The sequence below is a fragment of the Meleagris gallopavo genome, chromosome 9 (assembly GCF_905368555.1).
Source record: "Meleagris gallopavo chromosome 9, MGAL_WU_HG_1.1, whole genome shotgun sequence".
In the NCBI taxonomy this organism is placed as follows: domain Eukaryota; kingdom Metazoa; phylum Chordata; class Aves; order Galliformes; family Phasianidae; genus Meleagris; species Meleagris gallopavo.
In genome coordinates, this window is record NC_139412.1 from 4,358,434 (window position 1) to 4,377,172 (window position 18,739).

General features: G+C 40.9%; 1 protein-coding gene and 1 non-coding gene across 3 annotated transcripts; both read right to left on the minus strand.

Annotated features, from left to right (window-relative positions):
* Positions 1-1,563: 1,563 nt before the first annotated feature.
* RBMX (RNA binding motif protein X-linked) lies at positions 1,564-16,593 on the minus strand. 2 transcript variants are annotated; one of them, XM_031554650.2, is made up of 11 exons: positions 16,476-16,593; positions 15,054-15,180; positions 14,760-14,866; positions 9,359-9,530; positions 8,151-8,267; positions 7,698-7,812; positions 7,472-7,597; positions 7,292-7,380; positions 5,526-6,795; positions 4,546-4,634; positions 1,564-2,597 (listed from the first exon to the last, which is right to left on the minus strand). In XM_031554650.2, exons 2-9 carry the CDS (start codon positions 15,160-15,162, stop codon positions 6,488-6,490), a joined length of 1,143 nt encoding a protein of 380 aa, XP_031410510.1. In that variant the 5' UTR covers positions 15,163-15,180; positions 16,476-16,593; the 3' UTR covers positions 1,564-2,597; positions 4,546-4,634; positions 5,526-6,487. The 2 variants fall into 2 exon arrangements, with proteins under 2 accessions (XP_031410510.1, XP_031410509.1); XM_031554649.2 differs by having other exon boundaries at positions 7,292-7,395.
* LOC116216954 (small nucleolar RNA SNORD61) lies at positions 14,939-15,003 on the minus strand. Its single transcript, XR_004160700.1, has one exon. It is a non-coding gene; the product is annotated as a small nucleolar RNA SNORD61 (small nucleolar RNA).
* Positions 16,594-18,739: the final 2,146 nt, after the last annotated feature.

Here is an 18,739-nt window from a genome sequence, read left to right on the forward strand (position 1 = left end):
ACATGCAATAAATCTGGATGGGTTTGTGTCTTTGCTTTCCAGGTCTTATGGGTGGTATTTCTGACCTCTAGCAGGATAGCAGGATGTTGTGTGAAAAAACTGGTAACACAAAGCAGGAGCCAGTGTGAATGGTGTAGCAGCCTGAAGCTAAATCACAGACCTCACTGCCATCTGGTACCATGCATCTACAGCAATCCGTATGTGTGCAAAATGTTTCAAATGTATGACTAATTACAAGACTCAAGGTTTTTATTTTCCCCAGTTCTTGTGAGCACTGCTGTTTGTAGAAATGAGTACTGGCAGTTCCACGTTCATAGCTTAGTTTTTCTTCCCCCATATGCTCATTCTTCTACTGGGGTCAACATACATGGCTGTGAACAACGTACATGGCTGTGAACAACGTATGTAAATAAAAGACACTCCAGTCATCTAGAATGGAACAGCTTCCAACCTGCAGAGAAGTATTTCAATAGAGGAAAGATTACATACTTGCTTCACTAGGCAGCATTACAGATCTGAGCACAGAATACTTCACAGACTGCCTCCTCCAAAACAAACTTTTTTTTTCCCCTGGTAGACGGGCAGTTCTAGAGATTGATGCCTATTTTGCACGCAGCTATTGCAGCCAAGCACGTATCAGGCTCATGGCTTCATCCACTACTACATGAAAATATTTCCCACATCTTGAACATTTACCAAGAGTTCAAAAGAGTCACCTCTTACATATTCAGAAAACCTCCAAATTTGTACTTCAGATAAGCCACTTCAAATCCAACTTATGTACATTTCAGAAAAGCATCAGGACCCAACCAGAAATCTTCCAGTTTATTCACCCACGCTCACAGCAGAATTAATTCTGTGGCAGAACCCAGGATTCTTGCCACCAAGCAAGAATCAATTTTTTGTCTGGCCTTTGGAAAAAGATTACTTAAACGGAACAAATGCAACCTCTTGTAGAGCCAATCTCTACTCCCAAAAGAGCAATAAGCTTTCATTTGTAGCCTGATTTTCATCAGTAATGACTATGTTACAGTCTTAGTTTAAAAAATAAGTAAATGGGAAGGGATACATATCCAGCTAACAAATGTCATATACAGTCAGTAACAGGAAGAAAGACCACTGTTCAGACATCCAGGATACATTCTAGAGCATCTGTACACAAGCCACTTTTATGCACTGATCTTTTTTTTTTTTTTTCAGTAAACACTCAATGCAAATAGGGGACTGGATTCTTATTCCTGCATTATGTACTAATGCTTTAAACTGCTGACTTTCAATGATGAGGCCTAAGGCAGAATGCATGAAAATGCACCACTGATGTAAATCACGTGTCATTTTGGGCACACCTCTATCTTTTTTCATATAGCAGCTCATATACTGGCATTGCATTTCAGCTAAAATGCTAGGCTAGGTGTTTCAGCCTAGAAGTACTCCGACTACAAGCTCTTATTATTACAGTATGACTCCTCCTTGAATAAGCACAATATACTCTGAGACCACACCCAACAATAAACCACCACTACATAATACTGGTCATCAATCATTTCTACCAAGAAATAAGAATTTATTTAAAACAAACAATCATTTTATTTAACAACTTATTTATTAACGCTGGAAAACATTGCAGTTTTATCCATTTCCTATTTAAAGGCAATTTACTCATAGTACCAGCAATTTTTAGCTGAAGTTTAAAGTGAGACTCTTAACCCCCCCCAAAAAAGACATAGTTTTAATGCCCTTGAAAGTGTACACATGCTTTTTCTTCGTTAGTTACTCACTGAAAAACCAAGAGCTGTTTAAGTTTTGTCTATTGTAGAAATAGTATAAATTTTATAAGCCTTAACTAAGTATCTCTGCCAATCTGGTTAGTTTTCTGCAACAAATACTCATGCCTGAGCATTACTCTCGTGTGGACTGGCACATCAGCACACAGATAGGGTAAAAACCCATCAAAGGCAGTATTTTGAAGAAAACATCTTGTTTCTATGGAATTATGCACTTGTTAGGATGCACACTGCTGGCATCTGCTGGAGCTTTCTAAGAACCAAGTACACATAAGAAAGAACACTGATCATGCTGGTAACATCACTTATACTGCCTCAGTACATCAAACACTTTGTCCCTCTCATCCAGAAGGCTTGGACAATTAGGAAATTTTCAAGTTACACTAATGTAAAACTCCTGCTGGATTCTTGGTGAGGTAGTTTGGAGCTATTTAGTCCTCTACATTTTAGAGGACTTTAACTCACTTTCCTATAACGGCTCCTCTTACAGGAAAGAGGAAAAGCAGTGCATATAAAGAGGAACTCTGTGTATTTTTCTGCTGCAGAATTTACTGATGCATGTTTACTGCATAAAAATAAAACTCCAGGCTCTTGGAAGATGTAAGCTACAGGAGACAACTGATTTTCATCTAAGAAACACTTAGGTATAAGAGGTTAGATGGGCTACTTTCGAAGAAAATTCCTTAAACTGTAACATAACTCTCTGAAGCAAATAGTGGGTGACACCACACTCAAAAGTCAATTTTGCCAGTTGCATTTTGTTGTTCTTCAATTTTCCAGTGCACGTCCACTGCTGCACTGCCTTCCTGTAGTCTGAAAGAAAGGAAATTCAACTTAGTATGCTCTCAAAAAGCAAAAGACAGTCAAAGTCACATCACTGAGTTGTTGCTGCATACAGTGAATATATTTTGGTTATTTCCAAATTGTCCTAAGAGTAAAAAATACATCAACAGCTGTATCTTCATTAATTCCAATATAGTCTAATAAGCACCTCTAAGTGACAAAACAAATCTAGTAAACTGATAAAGAAGGTCTTCATTTTCAAAGAGAGAAATTTTCACTTGCCAGAAGTAACTAATTTCCCACTTCCCAGAGAAGAGATACAGAGAATTAACAATAATATGGCATGTAAGTACAAAAAAAAAGTGACATTTTGACACCATCTGCATGATGATTTGGTAAGACCTTTTAAAGTCACCCAGGATGATGCATATTAAAGATACCAAGCCATGTTAGCAAGACTTATGGTCTGGATGCACCAGTCTCAAACTTTAAAAACTGAACTCTACTAATTTTTTTGCAGGTGGAGGGAAGAGCTTACTTTCCAGACTTATTTCCTGACTCCACCTCAGTGCCCTATAACTGACATCAGTGCATTTTCCATGAAAAAAGGCACCCAATAGTTCAGTGTCACTTCCAGAAGGATTTGTGATTTGAATACTTGAACAGCCACATCAAGAGCACCACAAAGATGAGAAATTAACACTTGTTTGTTGAAAATTTTTTAACAGTAACAGCAAAATAGAAGGCTGGTGAGTTAGCAGGTTTTATTTAACTATGTACTTTATCCAACTCAAAGCAAAAACTACAGATGGTGCTTCTGTATTTCACACAATCACAGAACCATCTAGGCTGGAGAAGACCTTCAAGATCATTTAGTCCAGCCATCAACCTGATTTACTGGGTCCTGTCACTGTATCACACCCCTTATTGATCTGAAATAAAATCCAGTACCCCGAGACTAAGGAGGAATTTGTCAGGAATAAGTACAAAGTATTAATGGCCTATTTTGACAGAAGTACTGCGCAGAGAAAAAACTGTAAGCAAACTAAAATTATAATATCACACAGTAATCTCCTTTATACAAGACAGGTCTTACCTACAATCAAACATGATTAGTCAGATGAACCACAGTATCAACTGCAGCATTTTCTTTTCACCTTTTTAAAAGCTGGACCGCAAAAGTACTTTGAAGTAGCAGCAAAATATTTTTTAGTATGTATTAAGTACTTGGAAAATGAATTTAAAAGTTACAGTAAAAAAATTCTGGCAAATCTTCTCAAAACAAACAAACAAACAAACAAAAACCCAACCCAATTTGTACATACCCATCAGTCTATACTTTTTTTTTTTTTTTTTTAAACTGGCAATGAACACAGTAAGGGTGGTGTGGGTTTTTTTTTTAATGACGATTCTTCAGAGAAAAAGTTTTCCAGAGCACTGTTAGCAGCACAGCAACTACTTCCCTCTTTTGCTGGTAAGTATCAGAGAAACACAACAGTTGCTATTACACGAGATCTGAACAGTATCTACTTGTTCTGCCACTTGCAGAAGTTTAATTCTAATGTGGTAGACTTTCAAGTCACAAAACACAACTGACCTACAAAGTCTTAAGCTTCTTTTAACACAAATGGAAAGTATGCAATTTAATCCAAGGACTCTTGCTGTTATTCCAATCCAGATGTTTTCGTCTTATTTTATGAAGACTCCTACACTAAGTATGGTGCATCCATACATAAATGCACTTTATGGTGCATCTGTAACCATATTTTATGATCAGTGGTTCCCAAATGGACCATTTCTTTTAGGGGGAAGTCACTCACTGAAATTTCTAACTTGACAATTAAAAACCCTGCTTAGATCTGCTCCTCTAAAATTTGCTTTCAGAGATGAAAGGATTATTTAGCCACCAAGGATGTCCACCCCAATACAGATCCATCAAAAATCTTCCATACAGCTACTACAAAAACACAGCAGTTACCTCATCTATCAGTACAGGCATCATTCATCTCTGCCACCAAACCAGATGAAGCTGCTTTACTTCAGATGCATCTTCCAGAAGTTATCATCCTGTAATCAAAATAAAGCAAGCTGAGAAAAATACATTGTACAGCACGAGTCAATCTCCCCACTTCCCAGTGCTTCCCCCCATTTCAAGAGTCACAAGTTTGGGTTTGCAGATTAGTCTGTTTCAAGTTTTACTACTTCTCTTCTAAGTGGTGGAGGATTCACTGGTTTGGAATGGACTGGAATGACTTAGTGATTGGTTGCATGGCTTATGGATTCTCATTCCTTTTCAATGGTGCACTGCCATGTAAAATCCATAAGTTGAACGACAAAACATACTGAGGACTAAACAGAAGTAAAAAGCTTTGGTTTTGCTTTTAGTTGGAGGTCTTCACGCATACTATGTTCAAGAGCATCATTTGAACTTCATGGCTTTACCTGAGTCATAACTTGTCACAGGTTCTGCCACATGTACCAGGTATCCCTGTAACGCTGCGTCAAAACTGAACAGTCAGGCATCCAACTAAATGTCAAGTTTGCAATGGCTTGCTTCAAACTCCCAATAGCTGAGATGGTATCTGTCAATCTAAACCAATTCCTGACTTCACAAGTCTTTTAATTTTCTTAAAATAACAGTACAGGCAGTCTGTTTGAGCGTCTTCACTGAAAGAAACTGGGCACAAAATACCCCCTCCCAACCCTACTTCACAGTATTCTGTCTAAAGCGAGCTGCATTCTTATCTTTAGTTTCAAAACTGGTGCCATAAACGCTTTCATCCAAGAAGAAATGTTGAATTTTGAGAACTTCTAATGTATTGAAGTATTTCATTTCCTTACTTTTTTAAATCTAGACAGCACTTCCATTGCCATGACGTGCAGCTTGTTTTACCGTACTAGAGCAAGAAACTTGGTTCAATTTTGACTTAGACTGAAAAACTAGTTTGCTTTGCTTACCATCTTTGCTGTTTCACAGGCATTTGCTGCTTTAAATCAGCTGTGGAATGCTGAAAGTTTCACTTGTTTTTAGGAAGCCATAAGCCTTTGAGAAGTTGGAGAGAAAGACTTCTTTGCTTATCTTATTTTCTCCTTTGGAATCAAAGATGTTCCTTTAAAAGTGAAACACTACAGAGTTGCAAAAATTTGAAACAGTATGAGTAAGCATGGCTTTGTAGCTTCTTTGATGAATTGGTCAAACTTTTTTATTTTTTTTTTAATTTTTTTTTAACAGTATACTGTAGCTGACTTACATGTACATGGTTCATTTGATGGGGAGAACTTTTTAAACTCCCCACAAAACAGGAGGAAGGCAAAAAAAATAGTATTATCCACATGTTTTTTCAGGTGGATTGACTTTTTTTTTTTTTTTTTAAACACAAGGATCTGAAGGCATTTTCTACTAGGAACACTGACTTCAGGGAACACTGACTTGGAATTCTAGACAAAAATGAACTTTCCTGTGGAACATCCCCACCACCCTCCACATCACAAACAATACTTTAAGAGTGAGATGCTGAATACGTAGAATAATCCAGCTCCACATTAGATAGTTGGATGTCGTGTGGAAGATCTTAAGAACTGCTCATTCCGTTCACGAGGAAAGTCAGATGGGAAGTGTGGCATTTCAGGGAAACTTTACTTTTGGAAATTACAACACTAGTACACAGCTCAAATTTTATACATTTAACATCTGCCTTTCGAAAGAAATGTTAACAATTTTGAAATGAAATTAAACACTGGTTTTACTTTTCTTCACAAAAGCATAAAAGTCATGGAGGGGAAAACTTAACAGGCAACAATAAAAAAAGGTAAAAACAACTTTTCCTTTTAGTAGTCCTCTGGTAGTAAAGATAGAACTTCCACTTTTTTTAATCTGTTTGAGAAGTAATGTCTTGGTCCAAAAAAAGTTAAGAGTGTTTTTAGTATCTGCTTCTGCCTCCACCTCTGTCAGATCTGCTTCCGCCACGGCCACCACCTCTGGGTGCTCCGCGGCTTGAACTACTGTATGAATCACGAGGAGGTGGATAGCCCCTTTCCATGGATGGGGGAAGACCCCTGTCTTGTCTTCCAACACGATCACGGCCACTTGAGTAGACATCACTTCTGCTGCTTGAGTAACTTTCTCGGCTTCCATATCCATCACGTGTGCTGCCGTAATCATCATATCGACTGCTTCCACCATAAGATGGCGGGGGCCCTCGTGCAGGTGGAGCACTACGTGAGTTACCTGCAGGGTCAATGGTCAGGTAATATGGCAACACCATAAGTTATATAAACAATTTCAATCTGAATTTACAGAATTGCTGTATTAAATGTTTACTTTTACTCTTTTGTATGCATTGAGATGTTCTTTATATAATCTGCCACGTTAATGGTATTTTAAGTGGGAATTGCATATCAGGCAGTGAGTGGATTTAATAGACTTTGAAGGAATGAAGACGGTGGTGTTTATTCAGGCAGGCTCTCTACTGGGCATTCCAGAACAGCTTGTTATTTTAGAGAAGAAACTCATTTTCCAGAGATAGCTGTAATTCTGAACCGTAGACTTTGCTTCTTTAACTTATAGCTTAACAATAGGATCAAATGATAACCAACAACTGCACTTTCACTGTAGGGGAAAAAAAAAATGCACCACTTCCCCCTAAAACATGATCAACCTAGTAGAAGTCAGACTTCATGAGACCCGTACAAATTACTGCATGATCTTCAAAATGGATTCTTACCATAACTCTCATATGAATCTCTGTAGGAACCTCCACTTGGATGATCTGAGTAGTCTCTGTCACGTCCACCACCGTATCCATCACGATCGCTGTAAGAGGAAAGACTACTGAGACTTAGTATAAATCAGTCAGACCACAGCAGAAGCAAGAAGACATGGACAAAAATCCAGTAGTAGATACCTATAGCCCCTGGAAGGGTATTCATCACGTGAACTGGAATGACCATAATCGCGATACGCATAGTCACGTGGAGGTGGCGCGTAGTCCCGTGTGTCCCTGGAACTGGGGTAATCTCTGCTCGAGTAACTACAACAAACAAGATTTGGGTTATGTCACAGTAATCAGAGAACAAAATCCTCTGAAAAATGAAAATATTGAGCCAATTTAAATCATTAAGAAAATTTACCCATCTTTAGTGCTATAGCCATCATCTCTTGGAGACATGTAGACATCTCTTCGTGATGGCATTGGTTCTCTGCGTGGAGGACCACCATAACTGTCTCTTCCACGTGACACAGGAGCTTAAATAGAAGTTGTATAATATTGTTAGCACTTAACCACACAGAAGACGCAAAGCAATTACAACTGAACAGTTCACACAGACTTAGAAGCATCACCCGCAGCCTGCATCCACAATACTTTTCCGCTTACGAAGTCTTAAAGCAGCATTAAAAGGAACACAACAAATCACACCAGTTGTACCAAACAGCTGAGAATGATGAGAACTGATAAATATAGATGATCAACTAGCCTGCAGTACATTTAACTTCAAAAAGAAATCAATGCTTTTCCTAAGTTTCTGATGAGTAAAGTACTACAAGACAGCTGACTAGACAAAACAAATTTATCAAGTTCTTACCTCTTCCTCCCATGCTGCTGCTACGCACTGGTCCCGAAGGTGCAGATCTTTTAGGGGGAGGGCCTCCACTTCGTGGAGGTGGACCTCTCTTCATGGGAAGCGGCCCTCGAGAAGACCCTAGAAGATAAGCCACGTACCAACTTGTTACTTCTGTAACACTTACCTGTATGCCCCTAAAGTCTCAACTTCAGTAATCTAACTGATGTTACCACTACTGTGTAGATCAACAGTAAACCTCTAACACAAGACCCTAAAAATACCTCTCTCTTGTTTTTTTTTTTCAGTCACTACTAGATGCTACTGACAGAATTGAGAGCATGCCAGATAAACTTTTCCACAGCTTAAATTCCTGTTAAGAACTGTCTTATAGAAGTGATCTAAAAGCCACAGTGTGTGCTGCAAAGGACAAAGAAAACTCTTTCCTGTCATCAGTCTCAGGTTAAATGCTTGAGTTACTGTCCTCAGAAGACAAAAGCCACCTGGGAAGATTCACTAAAGAAGATCCTACATAAAGAGGGAACAGAGATACCGTAGGACCTACTACATAGACTTTCCAAGAATAGAGTTTTCACTATTTTCAGTTTTTTTTTTTTTCCCCTGCACTACAGCTTTTACTGTTATAAAACACGTGCTGCTTTAAGTGACTGTTTTAGTACTCAAAAGTTGCTGAATAAGTAGGTATCTCTAAGTTAAAATACATCCAGTATTGAGCAGTGTACTATCCTTCCATTTCAGAGAGCTTCAACTTAAAACAGCGTCATGAGCAATGTTTAGCTTTCCTAACTGTCATTGTGACCCCAAAGGATCAATCGTTTAAACAGCTACAGTTTAGTGAGTTTAGACCTCTTGCTAGTAAGAACAGAAAGCACTTCCCTTACCCTGGTGGAAGAGAATCACTTTTTCACCTTGAATACAAGAAAGCTTCCTTTCTCACGTGCAGGGCAGGAGTTTTGATTCTTTCATAGCCAAAAGTCAAGTAGAGTGTTAGATGTAGAAGGGAATCTTCACATTTGAAAGCCTTTTTCTTAAGGTGTACTTGCCTAATCAAAAATTTGACTCAACTGCCGAGATTATATTTCATGATATTAATAATGAACAAGGAGTGCACTATTCAGCTGTTTGACTTTTTCCAGTAGGATTACTGTCATCTTCCAATGGGATTGTCTTGTATGTTGTCCAAGTATATAATGAGATAGGTAAATACATACCCAAGTGACTCCCTCTTGAAGGTGGTCCTCTCGCGCCACTTCCGCCTCTTCCACCTCTAAGGCCCCTGGGAGGACCTCTGCTTCGTGGAGGGGGTGGTGGCCCACGCCTACCACCACTTTCAAAGGATGGCTTGGTTGCTTGTTCCACTTTAATTGCCTTCCCATCTAATGACTAAAGAAGAAGCTGCTTTACTTATTGCTCAGTCATGTTTGTATTTCTTAAATTAAGCCCTTCTTGCTTCACTATTATAGGGCTTCCATTTTATAATGTTAGAGCAACTCTAGAACAGATTCAGTCTTCAGTATTAGTCCCCACGTACTCAGCAGCATGTTGGGCCTAATTTCTAGAGTACTTCATTCTCGTGGTATTGATGAAAAACCCAGAGCAGCATCAGAAAGCACTTTCAGTCAAAATAAAAGTGTCCAATGACTACGGCAGCCCCATGTCATTTATTGCGTAAATGAAATATGATTTATGAGCTCCAATTTACTTCCAATTGCCACGGACTTTTGCACCAAACTGACTGCACCAGTAGTTACAGGATTAAGCTGAAGATATCTTAGCTTCAGTTGGGGTTTCTGGCAATGGGGAGGCCGTTTTAAGTACATTTTCTTGATGTCCTGATTAAACGGTGATCACTGAAGTATTTAGAAGTAATTTCTGCATCTACAAAGCAGACTGAGTATGGCAATTCAGCCCTTTCCTACCGTTTCAACGTGAGTTTTCAAAAAAAGAGGTGACTGACAATTTACTCAATTACTTGCTTTTCCAGAGTGAACTTTTTTTTTCGTAAGTGGATGCTTTTTCTGGAGCATAGACCTGCAGTAACAGGAATTCTGCAGCCAGCTATTATGCCTCAAATATGAACATGCGTTAAGACATACTGAGTAACTCAGCAAGTGTATCCATCACATCCTCTTTCAGACAACACACATTTGTTCAGGAGAATAGAGCCAAGATAGAGCTCTACTGAAATTAGTTTACTGCACATCTTTATCAGCAAATGCAGCTTGACTTTTTGTAAGCTAAATATTTGTAACAACTAATGAATAAGGCAGTGTTGTTAATTGCACATTATTGCAATAGAAGAAGAATTCCTGGTAAGTGTCTCTGCACCGCTAGTGATTGTTTATGGAGGTAAAACTGAATCTTCTTCCTTCTCCAATGAAATCTGCCCCTTTCTGACATCATCCACTCTAGCAGCGGACATATTCCACCACTATACACATCTGTAGTTTGAAAAACTGAAAGTGTACATCCAAAGGTTTGACTTAATCCATCTTGAGAAAAAAAAGATTAGCAACATAACATCGGTCCTGGTTTTGACTTAGTTTATGTAGTTTCTCAGACATTTGGTATGACAAGCTCAGAACATTTCAGGAGCACGCATTAACACTGCTAATCACTGGAACCTAGCAGTTCATACCTAGTTCATAACTAGTTCTGCTATCTCTCATATCCCAGACATCTTTCTCCCAATGGGAAAGGTAGGCTTAAAGCCCGAAGTTTTGCTACCATGACTGCAGGTGCCGTTTTATGGCAGATTACTAACAATTTGTTTGGATTTTTGAACCCAATTATCATCCGTTCTCACTAGCAGGGGTTCTGAACACCTGGATGTCAAGTCCAACTTGATGGTTTTTTTTTTATCTCCTTGTTTGTTTAAACACTGAAGGTAGGTTTTCCTAATGATTTCTATTCCTTATTTTCTTCTGCCTTGCACCTACGCACATTACTGAGGCAAAACATAGTTTCTTTTAAAACTGCTTTCAAGCAGTCTAATTTGCATCTCATGTCAAAGAAAATCTTTGTTTTTGCTGCTGTTAACCAGAAGGTACTTGTTTTAAAATACAATAAAATTAGAATAGGAAAACCATCTTCTTTTATAGGTTTTTCAGTCAAATGAAAAGAACTCATCTTACTGATGAGACAGAACTCAGACAAGTCATCTCAGAGCAAGAAATTTTCAATGGGTCCAAAACACCAGCTGTCAAAACAGGCACTCATCAACTGGTGTTTATAATTTTGACTCCAAGTGTTACAATAGCATTTTTAATATGAAAGGGACATTATTTTGTGGCATTACCTTGCTGGTAAAAATAAAGTCTATCTATCTATATATATATATACATACACACTCACTTAAGGATAGTAGCAGATTTGCAACCACAATTTAAAAAACTCCTGCACGTGCAATGAACAATCTATACAGTTTTGAAATGTGCCCAAAGAATGTCAAGCAATTAGAGAACTGTAAACTGTTCCACGTTGCAAAACAGAAGTTAAACTAGATGCACTTGGAAAGTTTGAGTAGCTGTAATTCAAATATTCCAAAGAAACTTGCATGAACCAGCAGCCTAACACCACGCTGGTGTTTCCCCTCTGATGGACCATTTTACTGTTGATGCTGCTGCAATTCCATCACCATTTCTGTGTGCTTCTTGAGAACACACCATGAGCACTTTTCTTCATCAAATACAGAAAGAACTGAAGATCATTTCCTATCAAGCCAAGCTTTTCTGTGTAACACTTCTTCACAAAAAGATTTGTAAATAAATTTGTTCATTAGAGGACGACAATCTTCCGTAGTGGACAGCAGTATTCACTTCCAACCTCTTAACATGCTCCAACTGGCTTGACAAGTCTTCAACTGGAAGAATGGAATTTTATCTTTGGCTTGACCCAGATGTTTCCTCTAAAGTCACATTCTCTTTAATTACAGGTTTTTGTACGTAGTACTTCAAATATGAAGAACAGAACAGCTTAACAGTTAGAAAGTTCGCTACAGACTTGGGAGTATTCCCTTGTACTCAGACAAGAATGTGAATATTATGACACAAGGACGATGACTTTGCTACCTTGCAATTAAGATTATTATTATTATTATTATTTTTTTTTTTTTAAGAATTTGCTGTAAAATGCTTTAACATTTCCATTGTGCCATTCAGGCTGTAACTGATCCAGTTTCGCAGAGAAAGTAATTGAACTTGAGAAATTTCCCTTCCCCCAAAACCATTATCTCCTGACCTCCTTCCTCAGGACTAAAATTTTCAACGAGCAAGCTGAGACTCATTTATGCCTGTTCCATTTCAGAATGAAATATTTAACCCCATTTCTTCCCCCAACTCCAGCAACTGAAGATATGTTCTTATGTTCTTGCAGAATTCAACCAATTCGAGCTCTTCTGCTGGCTGCAGCTTTGAATTTCTTTGGAATGACAGAATGAGATACACACTGCCCATACATCACCTGTTTTGCCTTGGCTAGGCAGGTCAAGTTTCTCATTACAGACTGCTTGAGCTCGTCTGTGCGGTGCTTCTGCTGTTGCCTCCTTTGAAATGCCTGGATTTTTCATGAGCACTCCATCACTTCCAAACAGTCAGAAGAACTCCCATTTTGGACAGACTAGAATGAATTCCTCCCACAGGATGCCTCAAGCATCACTTCTCTTCAGGCACAGAATGCAGTCTTTTTGAAGTACTGGCATCACTTGTTGTCCAGAAGGCTTTCCCATGAAGTACTGTCTCACAACCATCTTTCACATCCACAACTAAGCCAAGCTAGATAGGTATAGTATTGGAACTATACACAGCTATGCTTGCAGGTTTACACTGAAGGCTATTCTTGCCCAAATCTTGAGTGAGGATGTTGTTTTCAAACACTGCTGTTCAAATTTCAAAGACGACAAAAGTACATTTAGATTTGCAGTTCTGAAGACAGAAGCCATGACAATGATCACCCACAAGTCAGTACACTTCCTAGTTCTCAAGTGATCCAGATGGTGCATTCCAAAATACAGGCAAACTCATTAGCTAAATGCCATTTAATGCTTCTTTACTGAACATTACTTTCATGAATGTTTCCATCGTGAATATATATACACAACATTTAAAGATCTAGAACAGCTGATTTATTTTCTGAGTTTTCATTTATTTTCATTTAAATGCTGCACTCCACGAACAATTCTTAGGATTAGGGACTGAACTCCTTTCAGTCCTACAATTCGTTGTTGGTGTTCAAAGTTACTGTATGTGAAGATTCAATTTAATTAACTCAGAGGAAATCAGGATTTTGAAACTGCAGTAAACAGGTCTTCAGAACTGTAGCAAGCTACACAACGGAGATAGATTCATTAACAGGTGCACCTTTAAGGATGTTTGGACTGGTATAGAAAGAACATCTGATTTGTCACTCTCCACACTAAGAAAAATGACTAGCTTAAAGAAGAAGCAAGTCTCTGTGCAAAGTTACACTAGTCATCATCAGATTGTCCTCAAGAACTCAGAAACTAAGCAGCACACACAGCAGAAAGTCTGCTTTAACACAAAACAAGGAATAACTAAGTTTAGTTATAAGCATCATCTGTGAACACTACAAACTCATTTTCTTACTCCTTAAGTGCAAATATTCACTTTGCTTTACTTATGGACTATACTGAATTGAAAGAAAACAGTCATTATTTCACACTAACAACTATCAAAAGCTCAAGTGCTATTCAACCATTCTTAACAGAGGCTTTCTTAACCTTAGAAGAGATGCTGTTAGCAGAAAGCCCAATTCAGCATGATCTTTACAACTGAACTCTTCTGACTGCACATGACAGACAAGAGTCTGAAATTCAAGTCAACATGACAGGTTACACCATCTAAAGAGAGCATTTCTTTGAACTGTTGTTGATCACTAACTCGCAAACTGACATTCAGCTTTTCAAATACGCCAAAGCAAAATCAGATCACAATAACCTACATTCCTCCAACAAGCTCTCCTGATGTGAACCTCAAATTTTGCTCCAAATTCAGATTTGTTTTCCTTTTTTGAAGGCATAGTATTTATTAGTACATATTTTCTTTAAGCTGTGTAGTTCTGTTGCAGGGTATGAACAAATTCAATTGCTGGTTAACTGCAAAACAGTTTCACTGTAATTGGCAAGAAACGCCACATATATAAGGATACCTACAAATCAACAATGTATCAACACACCACAGTGTAGGCAAATCACATCAAACCCATATTAGGGGAAACATTCACAGTTTTCAGGCAAGTCACTTCTGTAAAACATGACTTATGCAGTACTATGTTCAAATACAGTAAATACAAAATGATTAGAGGAGGCATGCAAGAATGAAAAGCTGTCTACTAGAAAGCTCTCCATCACCAATTAAAAAACAGATAACCAATGAGCCAGGCTTCACTTTCTACTGTCAAATCCAGAGTCACAGGAAAGTGATTCCAGCCTCATGGAGACAATAGCAATAAAGACACCCTGACAAATTTAACTGTGTGACTTGTCTCCAGAATCTTCTAGTCCATTATCATTCCAAGTCTTATTATGAGTTAAATTAACTCCATGGAATGGTATTTTTGCTTAGCACTAACAGCAAAGATGATCTCAATTCCTACCTTTCCATTCATGTCTCTGGCAGCATCTTTGGCATCTGCTGGACTCTCAAACGTTACAAAAGCAAACCCTCTTGACTTGTTGGTTTCACGATCTTTCATCAGGAGGACTGCAGTGGAAATAAAACCACGTTACCCTCTTCTGCAATTAAGCAACAAAGCTTAACCTTTATTTACCCTTTAAGCTCAGAACTTCTTAGAGAACATGATCATTTCATAAGATCAACATTATAAGAGTCATCATAGCTGTCTTCTGCTGTTTTAACCAAGATGGCAAAAGTATTCTTTATTTTTTACCTTCCACAATGCGTCCATATTTGCCAAATACAGCCTCAAGGGCTTTCTCGTTTGTCTCTGTGTTCAGGCCTCCGATGAACAGTTTCCCAGGACGATCTGCTTCAACCATTTTGATGATACAAGAGACCTAAGAAAGCATACAGTCGTCATTAACAAAACATAGACTACAGCAGATTGCCACACAATAGCATGGAATATTCTCTCTTCCTCAAATTCAAGCCAGTTCTCTTTGAACAAGATGCCAAAGAGATGTTAAGCACAAAGGGAAAGAGAATAACTACAAGGTTGAAGCAGTTATTTCCAGCAGAAAGAGTCAACTCCAGAAAACAAAGCAGGGCTCTGATGAGAACAGTTCTATAATAGACAATGATGGACACTGAAAAGCTAAGCTTACTGCCTTTTTTGCCCTCGGTCATCTTAGCATTCAATCTCTCATACTCCTGTCACAGATTTTTTTTTTTCTATGAATACAACTAACTTTAAGATAAAACCAAAACGTTAAGTTTAAAGTCAGGTGTGCCAACATTTAAAATTAACCCTAATCTTTTACGGTATTTTAAGTACATCCACACTAAGTCAAAGCCGAGGCCTACACAACACGACAGCCTGAACGGATACCAGCCCAACACGGCTAAGAGGAGCGGCACAAGAAGAGCCGGAGACAAAAGGGCTCTCGGAGTGTCTGGCGTTCCGCCCAGCCCCACGGACCGCCGTTACCGCACGCCCTCAGGCCAGTGGCGGGAAAGCCCGGCGCACGGCTCGCTCGCACACAGGCACAAAGGGCCCCACAAGGCGCCGCCAGCGGCCGGGCCGCCCCAATCGCGCGGGCAGACGAGCGGTGGCCGCCCCGCTCCGAGCCTCGCCAGCGGCGCGCCTGGGCCGGGAAGAGAGAGAAGAACAAGGAGGGGGCGCCGGACCCTCCGCGTTTTCCACACATCTCCACAAAATGGCGGCCACCTCTAGCAGGGCCCTCTTTCCCTCCCGGCGCCAGACAAACGTCTCAGCGCTGAGCGGACCGCGCGCCTCAAGCCTCGCTCCGGGCACTCTGCTCGGGCCCCAAGGCGCGCCCGCAGCCGGCCTCCCTTTGTCCTCCTCGAGGAAGTGGAGCCCACGCGATGGGACCGCGCCGAGAAACCCCCGCACCTAAAATGGCGGCCAAGCGATTCTCGCGCCAGGGACCCTGCGCCCCGTCAAGCCGTGCTGCGCCCCGCACGTGGGCCGGCGGGCAGGGAGGGAAGGCGGCAGGCCGGGCTCCACCGCACCTCGCCCCACGTCTGCAGCGACGGGCAGAGCGCAGCTCCTCTCCGCAGGCAGAGCCTTTCATCGCACTGCTGCTTCCCACATCCAACCCTCACTTCGCGGGTCCCCATTTCCCCCTCCCCGCAGATCCCGGGCCTGCTCGGCTCGCCTCGCAGCACTCACCTCCGCTCCCACCCTGCCGCAACTGCGCAATGGGAGCGAACAAAGGAGCTGAGGCCCTTTATAGCGCTGACGTCACCGCCGGCCGGGGCCCCGGATGCACGCGGCGCCGAGCCCAGCAGGGGGAGGCCGCAGCCTGCCGGGCTTTCAGCGCGGCCGCTTCGGGTGCGCGCGGCGGCGGGCGAGCGGGGAGCTGAGGTGCGGCCGGGAGCAGCCCGGGGTTCGGCGTGCGCCGCTGCGGGTAGAGTGGCCAGGCCCTTATAAATGAGCGGGACTCTCTGGTCCTCGCTGGAGCGGTTGTTCTGCGGTGGGTGGTGCTTTTCCCTTTGTTTGCAGCTCTGCCTGGGAGGTGCGGATGGGATTTCTCTGAAGACTCACTTTACAGCTTTGAACAGTTAAGGTTGGAAAAGACCATCGAGACAATTTAGTCTAACCATCAACCAATCACTGCTAATCCACATCCATCCTTTTCTTGACTGTTTGCAGGGATGGTGACCACCACCTACCACCCTTGGCAGCCTGTACTGCTGCCTGAGCTCTGTGAGAAGGAGCTGACAGTAATACCCAACATGAACCTTCCCTGGCACGACTGAAGGCCATTACCTCTCATCCTATTGCCATTACCTGGGAGAAGAGGCCAACCCCCACCTCCCTAAAACTTCCTTTCGGGAAATACTAGAGAGTGATGAGGTCTCCCCTAAGCTTTCTTTTCTCCAGACTGTACAATCCAAGTTCCCTCATCCGTTACCGATAAGATTTGTGCTCCAGCCCCTCACAGCTTTGTTGCTGCCCTTCTCTGGACATGCTCCAGGGCCTCCGTGTCTGAACACAGCACTCAAGGTGCTCAATACAGAGACAATCACCTCCTGCTCCTGCTGACTACCATTACTGGCCCTCTTGGCTACCTGCTCCCTCTTGTTCAGGCAGCTGTTGATTAAAACCCCAGATGTCTCTGAACTAACTATTTGCTATTTTTGCTCAGTTATAGTTCTGTTTATAACTTCCAGATGTACTGTTTACCTGTGACATAATAAGAGCAACATCCTTGAATGTTTGCCATTTTGCCTAATTAAGGTGCTCGCTCAAAGTTATAGTTCTGTTTATAACTTCCAGATGTACAGCTTATCTATGATAAATATCCTTCCTGACCACAAGACTTCCATAATAAATCCTTGAATAAATACTGTAAAATTGTCACATCCTGAGAACATCAGACTATTCTTTAATTTTTCAGTCTCCTCTCTTCAGTCAGTTACTGATGTTCAACTGTTCTGTGTGTTAGGAAGAGTAGAACGCAACACTGCATCAGACTCCCTCCAGATCTGTTGAAAGTACAAGGCAGCTCTCAAACACTTCAGTAGTGAGTACTTGAAGATTGTTACCCTTCCAGCATAGATGCTAAACATTTCTGGGGAATAATACTGGGTGTGGGAAAAGGGGAAGATGAGCTATCACAAAGTGGGAGGGCACAGCACGTGATGATAATGCAGCGGCCAAAAAACACCACAGCTAAATTCCAGTCCTGGAGGCATTCAAGGCTAGGTTGGATGGGGCCCTGGCCAACATGATCTAGTGCATGATTTAGTTGGTGGCAGCCCTGCCCATGGCAGGGGGTTGGAACTTTGTGATCTTTGAGGTCCTTTCCAACCCATCATATGATGGTGTGTGAAATTTCTTTGTCTGCTTCCATGCCTTACACCTGTGTATTTGCTAACCACCTCCCAGGTAATTGGAAATAAAAATTGGAAACTAAACTCTCTTTTTCCTTCTCTGATTAAAATAGTAAGATATTTAATTAGCGCTATAGTTTAACACAGCAGGCAGCAAATCACATGCAGTCTGATGAGGGAGAGAAGTTAAAAAAAAAAACAAACAAAGTAGAACTTGTGGGTTGAGATAAAAACTATTTACTAAGATAGAAAAGGAAGTGGGAAGGATTATAGTAATGATTATTGTTCACCACCCACTGACTGTTGCCCAGCCAGTCTCTAAGCAGTAGCTGCCTGCCTGGCCAACTCCTGACTATTTTTCAAATTTTTTTTGCATGATGTCATACGGTACGGAATATCCTTTTTGACCAACTTAGGTCAGCTGTCCTGGTTCTGTCCTCTTCCAGCTTCTTGTGCCCCCTCAGCCCCCTCACTGGCAGGAGAAGCTGAGAAACTGAAATGTCCTTGGCTCCATGCAGCACTGCTCAGCAACAACTGAAAACATCGGTGTGTTATCAACACTGTTTTTCTCCTAAACCAAAAACATAGCATCATACC